The 14,793-nt window shown below is 52.5% G+C and overlaps 1 protein-coding gene and 1 long non-coding RNA gene across 7 annotated transcripts in view; one reads left to right on the top strand and one right to left on the bottom strand.

Moving 5' to 3' along the window:
* Window positions 1-14,793, top strand: part of PDE8A (phosphodiesterase 8A) — a 120,078-nt gene that overhangs the window by 81,352 nt on the left and 23,933 nt on the right. For 5 of the 6 annotated variants that reach the window (XM_073227054.1, XM_073227053.1, XM_073227051.1 and 2 more), the window contains 7 exons: window positions 1,944-2,022; window positions 3,613-3,750; window positions 7,947-8,035; window positions 9,508-9,559; window positions 9,663-9,705; window positions 12,552-12,671; window positions 14,498-14,575. In XM_073227054.1, the coding sequence (XP_073083155.1) occupies window positions 1,944-2,022; window positions 3,613-3,750; window positions 7,947-8,035; window positions 9,508-9,559; window positions 9,663-9,705; window positions 12,552-12,671; window positions 14,498-14,575 (599 nt within the window). The remainder of the gene's footprint in view (window positions 1-1,943; window positions 2,023-3,612; window positions 3,751-7,946; window positions 8,036-9,507; window positions 9,560-9,662; window positions 9,706-12,551; window positions 12,672-14,497; window positions 14,576-14,793) is intronic. The other variant, XM_037000546.2, reaches the window with a different exon arrangement.
* On the bottom strand, window positions 2,029-6,007 carry LOC108393145 (uncharacterized). The gene is made up of 3 exons (XR_005056532.2): window positions 5,370-6,007; window positions 3,995-4,178; window positions 2,029-3,511 (listed from the first exon to the last, which is right to left on the bottom strand). It is a non-coding gene; the product is annotated as an uncharacterized lncRNA (long non-coding RNA).

Here is a 14,793-nt window from a genome sequence, read left to right as displayed (position 1 = left end):
TGATATATACCACGTTAACAAAATGAAAGATAAAAATCATATGATCATCTCAATAGATGCAGAAAAAGCATTTGACAAAATTCAACATCAATTTATGACAAAAACTCTCAAAAAAGTGAGTAAACAAGGAACATACTTCAATATAATAAAGATTTGAATGTAAGACCTGAAACCATAAAACTCCTAAAAGAAAGCAGATGGTAAGCTCCTCAACATTAATCTTAGTGATGTTTTTTTGGATCTGATTCCAAGGCAAAAACAAAAATAAACAAATGGGATTACATCAAACCACAAAGCTTCTGCACAGCAGTGGAATTCATCAATAAAATGAAAAGGCAACCTACTAAATGGGGGAAATATTTGCAAGTCATATAACTGATAAGGGGTTAATATCCATAATATGTAAAGAACTAATGCAACTCACTAACAAAAAACAGTTGATTAAAAAATGGGCAGAGTATCTAAATAGACATTTTTCCAAAGAAAATATACAGATAACCAACAGGCACATGAAAAGTTGATTAACATCACTAATAACCAGGGAATGCAAATCAAAAACCACAGTGAGATAATTACCCCACACCTTTTAGAATGGTTATTATCAAAGATAAGAAGTCTCAAGTGTTGGAGAGGATGTGGGAAAAAGGGAACTGTCCTATACTGTCAGTTGAAATGTAAACTGGTGCAGCCGCTATGGAAAACAGTATAGGGGTTCTACAAAAAATTAAAAATAGAGCCACCATGTGGTCTGGCAGTTCCACTTCTGAAGAAAACAGAAACAGCAGTTCGAACAGCATTATTTACAATAACCGAAATAGGGAAGCAACGTAATGTCCATCAATAGATGGATAAAGAAGATGTGGTACGTACACCAATGGAATATTATTACTCAGCCAGAAAAAGAATGAAATGTTATATTTGCAACAACATGGATGGACCTTCAGACTATTATGCTCAGTGAAATAAGTCAGATGGACAAAGACAAAATACCTCATGATTTCACTTACAAGTAGGCTCTAAAAATCAAAACAAAACTCACAGGTAACGGAGAACAGAGTACTGGTTGCTGGAGGAGAAAGGGGTTTGGAGGGGATACGGAATGGATGAAGGGAATCAAGATGTCCAAGCTTCCAGTTGCAAAATAAGTCATGGGGATGTAACGTACAGCATGGGACGTACAGTCAATGATACTGTATTAACTTTGTACGGTGGCAGATGGTAATTAGATTGATTGTGATGATCAGTTTTCAGTGTATACAAATGTCAAATTGCTGTTGTATACATGGAACTAATAGAATATTGTATGCCAATTATACCTCAATAAAAAGGATTTAATTATCTTTCTGATAATTAAAAATAGGCAAAGATTGGACTGCCAGATACATAGGGATAATGTCTTACAGTTAGTTATGTATTAGGTGCTTCATTAATAAAAATAATTCGTTTTCTGGGTTTTTTTGTGATTATGGTATTTATCATTTTTTTAAGTTTGTAAATTGTAATTCGTCATTCCAAATAAAAATTCTTACATAAAAAATACAGTGAAATACAGTAAAATAATTGCTGGGGATGACTGCCTGCCTCCTTCCCAGCAGGCTCTGCTCAGGGGTAGTCCTCAGAGGGCCCTTCAGGTGGGAGGAGGGAGACGCAGGGAGGTTCCCCCGCGCGCCCAGGGCCCACCACGGGCGCAGGGCCGTGGCCTGAGCAAGCCCGGCCTCAGGCTGCAAGGGCAGGCGCTGGGCTCCAGTCGCTCCACGCAGCCCAACGGCAGGAGGCTCTCCCCCCTGTGCCGTTTAGTTTTGCCCCTTCTCTTCTGGAGTTAGCGGCTGTTACTTTAACAGTCAAATGAAAGAACACATTTAAATAAGCTGATGTAATGCTCCAAGAGTGTACTAGGTTTTGAAAGATTGACATTAATCAGTCCTTTTTTTCCTACCATAAAGGGCCTGTAACTCAGTGTTCACGGCATTAGAGAAAAGTCAGGAAGCGATTGAAATCACAAGCGAAGACCGCATTGTACAGGTGTGTGTTTGGCAAGTTTGCCCTTCTGGGATTCCGGTTTTGTTTGTTCTCATTTTTAGGATTGAACCCCTCCCACTGTGATTTTTTTTTTCTTTTTGAAGTTCAGTAGACCAATTTTCTTAAGAGGATCATCAGAGCAAAAATGTATAAAATAGGTTTATTTCACGTAATCTATGAATAAGTTTCCTATAGGTAAGAAAAGATACTAATAAGTACTTAAGGTCCTAGAAAACATGCATTTTTTACTTGTTGCTTTTTTTACTTGTTTTTTGCATTTTTTACTTGTTGCTTTTTGTTTGCTTATTTATTTAGCAAGGAGAGACTTTCATCCAAAAAGATTATTCCTGGGGCCAGCGGGGAGGGACTTTGCAATGGGAGAAGGCTCTGACCATAGGACCTGCAGGCCCTCACCTCTTGCACCGTTTTTGAAGCTAGTTTACATGATATAAATTTACTAGCAACTATGCAAAATTTCAAAAATAACCTAGTAATTGCTGAATAAATTTCCCATTATTAGCAAAATGGGCTGATATAAGTGACTTAAGATAACATGGCCTGTACTTCTAGATAACAGCAGAAGAGGGGGTTGCACCAGGAAAGTGTGCCTTTTGTCTGAGAATCAGCTCCACTCTGAGTTTAGTTCTGAGCACTGAGTCCTTCACTTTAATCTAACTTGTTACTTTCTTGGTAAAGAGATGACGATGTCGACACTCGAGAGTTGGTGCCCTGAGAGGCCTGTGGTTGAGGATGCAGGCCTGGTGTCAGACAGGCCCAGGTCCCAGTCGGCCTCGGACACCCAGGCAGGGCAGTCCTAGCTGAGCATCATTGGGCAAGTTACTTAGTCTTTCCGAATCTGCTCTCTCCTTTGTACAAATGGGAATAATACTAATGCTAACAGCAGCCGACCTTTCTCGTAATGAGCTCGTGCTTGCTTTTGTGTGTAGCAAAGAAAACGGCTCTTAAACAATATCGATTGTGGTTTTATCCTCATTTGTTGTTATTAGCACACACACACAGAGCTCTCCTATACATTTTCTTCTACTCTTCTAGAAATTTAATCATAAAGCCTTACATTTGTAAATATGTACAAGTTATAACCTGCTTTCCAAATGCATTATTCATGTGTTTCATTTGAGAGAGGCGGGATAAATGTCTCATTCTCATTAAAAATGCACAGAGACTTGGAGGGCGTAAGTGCCAGACAGGAACGAAGCCGGGGAGCCTCAGCCCGGCAGTACGGGGCTTTATTCCACTGTGTCGCCAGCTAAGCAGCCTTCTGGCACAGCCCTGGGTCTGCTCCACGTGGCCTCCTTCCTGACCTGGTGTGAAAGTGCAGCGGGCCTGGCCCTCCCTGGGGCCTCAGGAGAACACGCAGCAAGCCCAGCCCCTCGTCAGGGGAGCAGCAGCTTCTCTGGCCTCCAGGCTGCTTCTGGGCTTGTGCTCTTGTAGCTCTGGAGCCGCCGTGGTGAGCTCTAGGCTCCTGAGCTTTCTGGGGAAAAAATAGGATGGCTTAGGTCCAACACCCACCCTTAGCTGTCCTCTTTCCAAATTTCTTCTGATTCACTTGATGTTCTTCTTTTTTCTCCCCAGTATGCAAATCCTGCATTTGAATCCACGATGGGCTATCAGGCAGGTGAATTAATAGGGAAGGAGTTAGCGGAAGCACCTGTGAATGAAAAAAAGGCCGATCTGCTTGAAACTGTAAATTCGTGCATCAGGATAGGCAAGGTGAGTGAGCCGGCGGCGCCCTCTTTTACTTTCCCTTGACCCGAAGGAAAGGAAGGGGACTTAGTGCTCGCTGAGCTGCACCCGCGCCGGGTGGTCTCGGTCTCTCTCGTCCCAGAAGCCCTGGGAAATGTAGGCGGCTCAGCCCCGTCACTCCCATTTTGCAGAGGAGGACACTGAGACCAAGAAAATACATCTTAAGTCAACAAGCCAGAACAACTTTGACACTTAAAATCATTGTTCTCACCTTTGTAGTAAGTTGATCTTTCTAATTACCGTTTTCTAAGTGGTGGATGCTGGCAAATGGTTCCGGGCACAGGATCGCCAGTGAAGGGACACATTCTGAGAACACATCAGGGCCAGGAGTTCCCTGAGCCTCACCCATTCATTCAGCATTGTTTGACCACCTCCTGGATGGATTCTGCTGGATTCTGGTACAGAAAGAAGAGCAAAACAAGAATTCCTGCCTTAGAGAATTCATATTTCAGGGTGCAAAACAGAAAGAGGGAGCCACGGCACGGTCCCGTGAGACGTCGCCCGGCCGTGGCGCGGAAGGGGCAGACGGGCGAGGGCTGTGTCTGAGCAGTTCTCTGAACAGCGGCTTTGGACAGCACCTCGCTCTCGTTAGGTTTGAAAATATGATGAGAAGGACTAGGCTACTGCTTCTCATGGTGCTTTCTGCTGGGCTCTTTGTAACTTTTACAAATTGGGGAAAGACTGTTAACGTGATTATTCAAAACACTTGAAAAGTTGGGTCGCCTGCTCTGCCCACTCTCGCAGGCCCCTGTGAAGTGGTTCCCTCTGCCCCGTGGCGCGTGCCAGTCCTCTGCTGAGTCTGCCGGAGGGTCAAAGGGCTGTGCAGAGCTTCTGCCCCCACTCCCTTGGGCCCCTTGAGGGCGTCGAGAGTGGACCCCTGGCCCTCCTCTCCCCCATGGCTCTGTGCTCTGCAGAGAGCCTCGCGGTGAAAACCAGGGAGAAGCAGGCTGGCTGCGAGGGGCTGGTGATGTGCTGGCAGGGGAAGAGCCCACGGCAGCCCCGCGCAGATCCTGCTTGTTCTTTAGCTTCTCTGTTGAGGGAGATGATCTTACTAGAAAGAGACTGTCCTCTGGAAAGAGAGATGAAGGCTGAGACCAGTGAAGACCATGGGGTGCTCAGGCACCCCACCTAGGACCTGGGGGGCACGTCGGGAGGTGGCTGTGGAGCAGCGGCCCCCCCAGACCCCGCCGCCCTGAGGGGCTTCACCGTGGCCTTTCGGTCCCTGGCTCCACCGGGGTGGCCAGGCGTTTTGTTGGGAGCAGGAGATGGCAGCCCTTGCAGGGAGGCACTGGGGCTCCCCTTGCCGAGGTGAGCGCAGGGAGAGGGGGCGGCGTTCAGCGGAGTAGCTGGGGGCCCTGGGTTCTGTCCAGATCCACGTGAACAGGGACCATCTTCCTGAGCACCAGGTACAGAGGGCCTCGGACTCGAACAGCAGGAGACCTGTTCTCTAAAATCTGCTTATTATGAGGAGAGAATATAATAAATATGATATTATCAACCTCCATACTGCTTCATCTCAACATGGAACACGGTGGTTTGTCTTGCACATTGTGGCGTTCTTGGGGGAGTGGGAAATGGCCTCTGACCTTTGCCAGGAACCTGCAGGTTTGCTTGCCACACCTGCAGGACAGGCTGCTTGGCTGGTCAGTTTTCCAGGTGGAAGGATATGTGGCGTCCTCAGGAGCCTCCCCAGGGCGAAGGGCATGTTGAGGAGTCAGCTGGCTGAGCAGTCAAGCTGTGACCCCTGGAGAGAGGCCTCCCCGGGCACCCACACAGATGCAGGGGGGGCTTTGGAGTGTCCCAGTCTAGCTGCCGACCCACTGGGTGTTCCTGGGGGCAGAGAAGAAATTCCAGTGATTTTCGAACAGAGAGTATTGGAAGCACTGCGCTCCACAAACCCTCTCTGCCTGTCCTCAGCCGGGGCTCCTCTTGGGGCTGAAATCGATACAAGTAGGCGCCTCGATTTTTGGACCCCACCCTGGTGCCTCCCCGCATCCCGGTGTGCCCTTGACTCTCCTTCCGAGTCTCTCTCTCAGAGGCTTCTCTGCCGGAGCCCCGGACCCACGGCCTCCCTCCTTCGCAGATGCATAAGCCTTAACTCTGGCCCTCCTTTGACTCTTGAGTTTTTCCCTCAGAATTGGTGTCCTGTAGGCGGTGAATAACTGCTGGCTGCTCGCCGGTAACGATGTGGGGCTGCAGAGCCCTTAGCCCCTCACGGCCCGACCCTCCTGAGCCCCTGTGGCCTCCGCCTCCTCCTGCTGCCCCTCCACCGGTCCCCCCGGGCCCCTGAGGCTGTGCCCCTGCCGTGTTCCTCGGGAGGTGCCTTCACGAGTGCGGCGTGCTCCCTGCCCTGCATGCGTGTCTCCTGCCACCCAGCGTCAGCTCCAGCCTCTTTTCCGAGGTCCGGTTCAGCATCTTGCCGTCATCTCGAAGTCAGCTTGTTTAGGGAACAGTGATTCTTCTCGCATCCCCCGTTAACAGAACCCCATCCCCCTCGATCCCTGTCTCTGCTCAGTGACTCTCACACTTGCTTGAACCTGGAGTCCTGGAATGGAGTTCGTCCCCCCTGCTCCCACCCCTCAGTCTCCTCTGTCGGATCTGTCACCAAGCCTGGGTGTGTGTTGGACCCTCACCCCTGAGTGTCCGTTGCCTGGGCCTGACCTTGGTGAAGGCCCTCTTCTCATACCCGGGACTGTGACGGTCAGGTCCAGTTAGGCCTCTGCCTCTGGTCAGCCCACCCTGTTCTGTTAGATGACTGGGTTTACCAAACTGTCATCTTGGTCAGGTCACTGCTCCAGCAGAGAACTCAGGCCCTTAGGCTGCCCATCAGGACTCTACGGTCTGACCTCGTCCTGCCCTGTCCGTTCAGTAAACAAAAGCCCCGAGTGTTCCTTGCCTGTTTACTGCGTGCAGCGCTGTGCCAGCCCTGGTGATAGGACAGCCTGGTGGCGATGATTTAATTCCTGAGACAATGGGCACCAAGAAGGGACTGCCTCGGCTCGTCAGAAGCCCGGCTGAGTGGGCACCAAGCTGGTCCTCTGGCTGCTCTTTGATTCAAGCCTTTCTTGGCGCCCATTGTTTTCAGCGCACCAGGAAACAGCAGTAGCCGTCCCCTGCTCGGCCAGAGCCTCCTGGGTTTTCACGGAGCCACTTTCCCAGAGGGGTTGGAAGACCAGCAGATTTTACTGTTGGCATTTGCCTGCAGGTTGCCACGCGCCAAGCTCAGATTTCAGGACTGACCTCATACAGGGTCTGGATGGGAGACTTGAACTAAGCTACCAAGGCTGCCGTGCTGACCCATTCCTGCCTGGGTCAGCTCCAAGGCCTGAGGGACCCTGGGAGGTCGAGGTCCTGGAACACCCTAGAGATTCCGTGTCCTACAGTGGCTATTAGGGATTTCACAGCTTAGGGACTTGGTGACTCTTGGAGGAATTCAGAACCTTTTCAGTAGTGACAAAACCCAGGTCCATCCCAGGCCACCCCCGTGCCCCAAGAGTGGGGTGCAGCCCCTGCTCTCCTGCTGTGGTCACATCCCACACATCCCTGTTCTCCCAGGCTGCAGTTCATTCTACAAGAACCCCTCTATGTGTGAGCAGAGCTAATGCAGCTGCAGCCTGGCCTTTAGGGCCTTGCCTGCTTGCGCTACGTGAGCATAGTCCTGGCTGTTACCCGACCATCCCCACCTCACCTGCTGAGAGCGCGACACCCTCACACATCCCAGAGGCTGGTAGCAGCCCACCGTGCCAGTGGCCCCAGAATGGCCCCTCCTCTGCCCCCTCTCAGATTCTCCCTTCTCCCAAATTCAGGGGCAGAGGCCATGCTACCCACTCAGGGCAGCAGGAGGGAGCCGGGAGCAGAAGAAGCTGTGTTGTGTGTTGAAGGGAGGCCTGCTCTTCGTGGGCCCAGGCCTCTTTGCCAGCAGAGAGCCCCTGAAACAGACCACTCAGTCTGTGGCTGACCTGGCTCTTGTCTGCAACCTCAGAGGAGGCGGGCTTGGGAGGCTGAGAAGGAATTGTCAGATTACCCAAAATTGTGGCCGGGATTGGGGTAACTTTCTACCCCGATTGGTGTAGCAGTGGGAAATCATTTGGAACTGGACATGGAAAGTGTTCTTGGGTTTGTGGTTTGGACACAAAGTATTGACATTTATGTTCTGTTTGTAGGAGTGGCAAGGAATTTACCATGCCAAGAAGAAAAATGGAGATAACATACAGCAAAATGTGAAGATAATACCTGTCCTTGGACAGGGAGGGTAAGTGGGGAGCACGCATGTCAGCTGCCAAACCTGCTTGGCTTCATGCAGAATGTGCTTTGACTAGTTAAGGCCCACCTGCAGAACTTAGAGACTTGTCAGGTGTCACCAAAGGTGGGCCTTCGAGGGTGGCCACCTCATGGCTGTAGCCTGACCCAGAGCCACCAGGTGCCAAAGGATCTTGCTTGCGCTGCATGGATGCAGAAGAGACACGGTATTTGAATCAGAATTCTGTAAAGTCACTTGTTAAGTAGTCACTTTATTAAGCTGTGTATTAAGAACACTTGCTTTGTTTAAAAGAGTTCTGTCCAATTTGACAGCCTGTTATTTCTTCCTAGACCTATCAAATGAGACACATGTTTTGAATACGACCATGGAAGCTCTCATAAAATATGAGTGGTGAAAAATTATGAATTTGAATTACAGAATGCCTAACAATAAAATATGCAACTGTTAGAAATGAGATAGAATAATAATTATAAGGAAAAGTGCTTATGATAAATGCAGACATCAATATGTAAAATCATACCTAGTGTGTGATCGCTATCAGGAAAATGGAAAAAGGGAAAAGAACAGGAGGAGGTGGGGTGCTGGTGGTCGTCGGTGGCCCTGCTCCTGTCCATCGCGCCCTCCCCCAGGGCAGGCTCCCCAGGCCTGGCGGACGGACGCCACTGCACTTCATGCTGACCTCAGCCCTGTGACGTCAGTGCCCATCATCTCCATCTTACCGATGAGGAAGCCGAGGCTTAGAGAGGCGTCTGGCCCAGGTCGGGCTGCAGACCTCTGCCCTGACTCCATGGCTCCCGCGCGTGGTCAGCACGCTCTGCTGCTGGGTGGCGGCCGCCTCGGAAGGCAGATCCGTGTGGCTGTGTTCTGCTCCTTTGTCTTTTTTTGTCCTTCCCAAATTTTTTGTGAAAAGTATATGGGGATTTGATTATCAAGGGGAAGAAACAGGAAAACTGGAAGGAATAATACTAAGTGGGGAGGGTCAGCAGCTTCTGAGACAAGCCCTGACTTTGCCCTGGAGCCCTCACTGACCAAGTCAGATGGGACCACGGCCCCGGCACGGCTGGCGGCTGTCCCCGTGAGGGACCGTGACACGCTGCTCCCTGGAGCTTGAAGAGGAGCATCAATATAAAGGGTTGTGAACGTGAACACAGGTTAAGGAATTCAAGGCTTTTGGTAGGTTGACCTGTAGTATATATTTTAAACATAGGTGTTTTTTTATCATATGTCATGATGACTTGGAAAAGTTTAGTTTTTACCAAAGAGCCGACTTCATTCCTAAGGGGGCGCCAGCGGACGGCAGACGCGCTCGTTTATCAGTGGCCTCAGTCACAGACGATAGAAATGCTCTCTTCAAAGCATTCTGGGTATTGTGAAAGAAATGCTCTTTTCAGAATGAAAAGTTAGCTACATACCCCTAGAACAGAGAGCCAGGAGAGAAATAATGCATTGTTTTCTACTTGCAGAAAAATTAGACACTATGTGTCCATTATCAGAGTGTGCAATGGCAACAATAAGGTATGTAAGGGAAGCCCCCGCGGCCCCAGGCGCGCCCCCAAGACTTCTTCATAGTGTGACTAGGCGAGCAGGACTAATAATGGCTTTTAAAATTCATTTTTAGGCTGAGAAAATAACTGAATGTGTTCAGTCTGACACTCAAACAGGTATGGTGCTCCATATTCATTCTTAGGGTTCACAGAGCTTTTGAAAGGTAAAATACAAGCAGTCCCTTACTCTGGCTGGCCTGGCACGTCGGTGGGACTGTATTTTCTTGGCAGTGAGGCAGCTTTTCTTTCCTAAACTCCTCAAACTGGCTCATGAGTCAGAGGAGCTGAGCTCCTGTGGGCATTCTGACAGGTGCCCAGGGTGGGTCTCAGCCTGCGGGGGAGAACTGATGGCCTCAAATGCAGGAACTCATGAGAAGACGTGCGGAGTGAAGTGTGGTTTGTTGGCCTGATCCGTGCTTTGAAAGGCGATGTGGGGGTGCCAGACTCCGGTCCCCAAGCAGGAGCACCCTCGTCTCCCGGCAGCAGTCGCCAGCAGCAGTCGCCACCAGCCCGTGCGGAGGGGTGGCGGCCCCACCAGTTCACCTCAACTCGCATCTGTCTTACTGGGCCCTGGACACCAGCTGTTACTGCAGATGTTTTTCCCTGGCCTGGAGTCGCCTGGTGCCTTCACGTACATGTCATGGCTTCAAAGCCACCGCCCTGTTCTGGCCTCCCAGAGGAGAGGCCGGCTGCGGTGTGCAGGCTGCTCTGGTCTGCACCAGAGGCTCTCCATCGCCCTGCCACGCCCGGCGGTGCCCTGGCTGCCTGGCCATCCGTCAGAGCCTTGGAGAGGCCCGGCTGCACCCCATCAGCTGGTCATGCGCTTTCCGCAAGAGCGAGCAGTTTGCTCGTTCATTCTCGGACCATTTCCCACGGATTTTTCTGAGTGTTTACTATGTATGTGGTACTGTGCCAAATGCTTAACTTAGAGTGTATTTAACTGAAGGCTTGCAGCAACCCTAGTGGAGAGGACATTTTATAGATGGAGTTCCCTTTTATAGGTAAGAAAACTGAAAGGCTAAATAATTTGCCCAAGGGGACCCATCTGGGAAGTGGTAGAGCTGGTGTTCAAATCCCGAAGTCCAGCTCCAGAGCTCTGCAGCCCACGCTGGGCCAGTTCGTGTGGGCACCCCAGGGCCGCCGGGCTCCGGTCACACTGACAGACACCAGGGGGCACAGCAGGAGGTGGGAGAGGCCACGGGTGCCGACGTCGGGCTTCAGAGAGGGGTGGGCGGGGCAGCAGGGTGCGGGATTCATTTGTTCATCCGGATCCCAGCCTCCAGCTCCCATGCACCTGGCAGTGGGGGTGGTTCCACTTGGGAGAAGCTGCATCCTGTGGGGGGGGGGGGGAGGTGGGCAGGACGGCCTCGCCTAGCAGGGTGCCCTCCAGCTCAGGTGGTATGTGCAGGGCCTCAGCACACATTACAGGCATCCCCGTGTGTTGGCCTCGTGGGCCCCGGGCTTTGAGGGCCGCTCTGCACCCGGAGGGAAGCTCTCGGAGGAGGAAGCAGCTGCAGAGCGCAAGAGGGAGCGAGACTGACGTGGGGGCTCTCTGGGCAGTGGGGAGGCGGCGGAGACCCCGAGAGAGGGCGGGGCCAGTGCAGTGCAGCGCTCCACAGCGGCCTGACCCGCTGAGTGGCCGGGAGGGTTCCCTGGAGGTCAGCTCTGCTCCCCACAGAGTGGCACTTGGGCGGGTCATGTGAGACAGCGGGTTCTTGGCTTCCTCACACCCCAAACGGAGCGCGCCCTGCCAGGCCCCGGCATTGACACTGGCTGTCTCCACTGGGCGCCTCACAGCGACTGTCCTCGCGGCCTCCAGGGCTCCCCGGGTCACTTGGCAGGCCAAGCAAAGGCGGCTAATTTCTCTCCACTTCAAAGGTGGGGTGATGTAGAAAGATCACATTTTATGGAAGAGCAGGCCCAGGAAATGAGGCTGAGGGTGGTGCTGAGCCCAAGCCCTGGTCATGGAGGTGGTTTAGCCTTCTTTCCACTGACTCCCTGAAATCTCTCAGGCACCCCCAAAGTCTGGGGGCCTGTGCTCGCTGCCCCTTCAGGGGGCCCGTGGTCTGGTTGACATTCATGCCCCGGTGCCCCTGAGTCCAGCTCCCGAGAGCTGGGCCTCCAGCAGGTGAGTTTGTTTAAGAATCATCTACAAGGTGCTGTAGGGACTGTGCGGAGCAGTGATCTCAGCAGGGCCCTTGGGAGCAGGAAGCCATGGTGTCTACGTGCAAATAAAGTTAAGGAACAATTCACGGCCACTTCGTCCTCGGTACACGCGCCGCTTCCTGCTCCTCTGCAGCCCCACTCGGCTCCATCCACGCAGGCGGTTCTTCCCTGGACGGGCCTCCCTCCTCCGCTCGGCTCCATCTGCAGTGTGCACCCCCGCCCTGCCCTCTCCCAGAGGAGGGTCTGCCAGGTTCTTGGGGCTCCTTCTGAACTGAAACTTACTACCATAATTCTTGGTTTCCCCGCCTCCATTCCCCCTAGACCACCTCTGAGGACGTGGACCATACCTTATGCACCTTCACATCCCAAGGCCTGGCTTAGGGCCTGACACGTGGTAGGTGCCCAGTAAATGTTTGTTGAGTGAATACAAAGGAGATGAGTAAAGGAAAACTAGTCACAGCCCATCCTTACCAGGTAGCTGTGTGCGCATTAATCTCCATGTAGCGCAGTGAAGGAGACACTCTCGGGCCCGTGTGTTGAGAGGAGGCGGTGTGGTTTGAAGGCATGAGCGTCTGGAGGGCTCAGTGTCATATGTCAGAGGCAGAACGGCTGTTCCTGAGACATGCGGGGAGTGGTTGTACTGACATCACCCACGTGTGGGCAAGACGGAGACGTGAAAGGCAGGCTGTGGCCAGGAGGCCAGGACTCTTGACTGCCAGCATGTTGCTCTTTATCTCTGAGGTGTGGAGGGGTTTTGAGCACTGGATAATCTCAGTGGCACTTCCATTTGTGCACAGAAACATGCAGGGGTCTGGAGAAGCGGATGTGTCTGTTGAACAGCTGTAACACGCTAGGCGGTGACGGGCACCTAGAAAGAGAAAGGGAGATGGTTTCTGCCCGCATGTCATTCATGGCTGGTGAGCAGACAGACAGGAAAGCGGGTGGTCATGGGCCATGCTGGGGTGGGGTGTGGAGGCCTTGGGGGAACACTCCCGTAGCTTACGGTACCTGGACCACCTCTTACCCTCACCTTCCAAGGACTGAGCTCTAACCAGGTGAAGAAGGCCGCCTGGGAGACGTAAATTCCCAAGTGGAGGTAAGCAGCCTGTACGGAGGCATAAAGGCCGGGAATAAACTAAGGCCTCACAGTGCGTGACAGCTGGAGGGGGGCGTCTGCATATCTTGGGACTCTGGGTGCCACATGGGCAAGTTCATACCCTGGAAGCGACGATGAGCCTTAGAAATGTTTTAGCTGGGAACGTGATCTGGTCAGAGACTGTTTTAGAAGGAGCGCTTGCCTGCCTGCAGAGGCCTGGGGCGGCGGGCCCGCGAGGGAGGCTGCCACGATCCGGCGGAGGAAGGCCAAGCGTCTGAGCGGGGCTGGATTAAAGAGGTGTCAGGGAGCCTGCAGGCTGAGCTGACCAGTCGCTGGTGGGGAGAGCAGAGGGGCAGAATCATGGACGACTTGTCTCCAACTTACGCAAAAACAGATGCTGTTCCGTGAGCTGGATAGAGTGGATTCGGGAGAAGATAGTTCATTTGCAGTGTCTGAGTGGTATTCAAGCAGAGGGGCCCAGGGCGGGCTAAGATGTGAGTCGAGCCCAGGAGAGAGGCCTGGGGTAAGACAGACACAGGCGTCGGCTGAAGCTGTAGGGAGGGACGAGATCGGGAGGCCGTGCAGTCTGGGAGGAAGGGCGAGGCCAGACCCTCTGGGGACCCGAGAGGAGCTGAGGAAGAGGACCCGGGGAGGACAGGAGGGAGACGGGCGTGTGGGCTTGTGCAAACCCGGAGCTTCCAGTACAGCCGTCCAGGGAAGGTAGGACGGAATTGTGTCCTGATGCGGGAATGAGGATGTCACCCGTGAGCCTGGCAGTTCACTGTCGGCGCCCAGGGCAAAGAGAACGCAGCAAATAGCAAATGAAGAGCTTGATGGCGGGGAGGGGGCTGGAGGCCTGTGTTGGGATCCTGTCTGTGAGCAGGGACTCCGGGTGAGACGGAGAAAGCCCCGGAGGTGGGAGCCCTGAGCTGGAGCGCCAGCTCTGGTTTGCTCGTTGGCAGGGCGGCTCGCAGCTTCCTCGTCTGCCAAGTGGGGATGGGCTGGCGAGGCTCAGCACCCGGGCGACACCCAGTGGGGGCATGGAGGGGGCAGGAAGGATGGTCGGCTCTGCCGGGCCACCCACAGGCACCGGGGCAGGGGGAGAGAGGAGGCTGAGGGCCCGGAGGAGCTGGCCGGCGGGAACGGGGGTCATCAGTGGGGAACGTAGACCATGGTTGGGGATATGTCCGCGACCAGTGTTCCCTGTTCTGCCCTCGAAGGGAGACATGCTCTTTCCTGGATGTTCGGAGCTTGTGTTGTAGAAAAAACACATAGAAGATGTTTTCTTTCCTTTGGGCCAGGATGGATGGGGGTCAAAAATTTCCCACCATTCTACCCAATTATATAGACGTGTAATAGGAGAAATACTTATGAGTTCATTTCTGCTAGTTTTTAACTTTATCTTTAGACCCTGAATTTGCATAATCTGGAAACTGAAGCACGTGTTTGTGGTCACACCACAGGGACATTTTGATAAAAGCAGCCCCCTTAAGGTCCCTCCCTAGTCTTCATCTCTGTGCACTGCATTGGTTTTTGTGGCATCTTAAATGGTGTCCTAATACTTAAAAAAATTTTAGATTGGTAATTGTCCTAGTATGTTGTTAAAATCCTGTGAAGAGATGATTTATGATTTAATTGTTTCCACAGATACTCAGTCAGGCAAACACAAAGACAGGCGAAAGAGCTCGCTAGACGTCAGGACTATGGCCTCACGCGCGAGTGAAGGTAGGTGGCGGCGGCAGGAGGAGACGGTGGTCTGGCCCGACGCGTGAAGGGCTGGCGCCTCCTGCCTGGCCTTGCCCAGTCTGGGAGGGGGAGGGGGCTCCGGCGACCTGTGTCCGTCCCCTCCCCCTGCCTGGGACTCCTGCCCAGTCGGCGCCACCCTGAGCCTTCTGATGGAGTCGGGCTGAGTGAACAGGCGGGTTCTGCCATCTGCTCTGGAG

This window comes from Manis javanica, chromosome 18 (assembly GCF_040802235.1).
Source record: "Manis javanica isolate MJ-LG chromosome 18, MJ_LKY, whole genome shotgun sequence".
Classification (NCBI taxonomy): Eukaryota; Metazoa; Chordata; class Mammalia; order Pholidota; family Manidae; genus Manis; species Manis javanica.
Note: the sequence above shows the minus strand (reverse complement) of the source record. Positions and strands in the feature narration are given on the sequence as shown.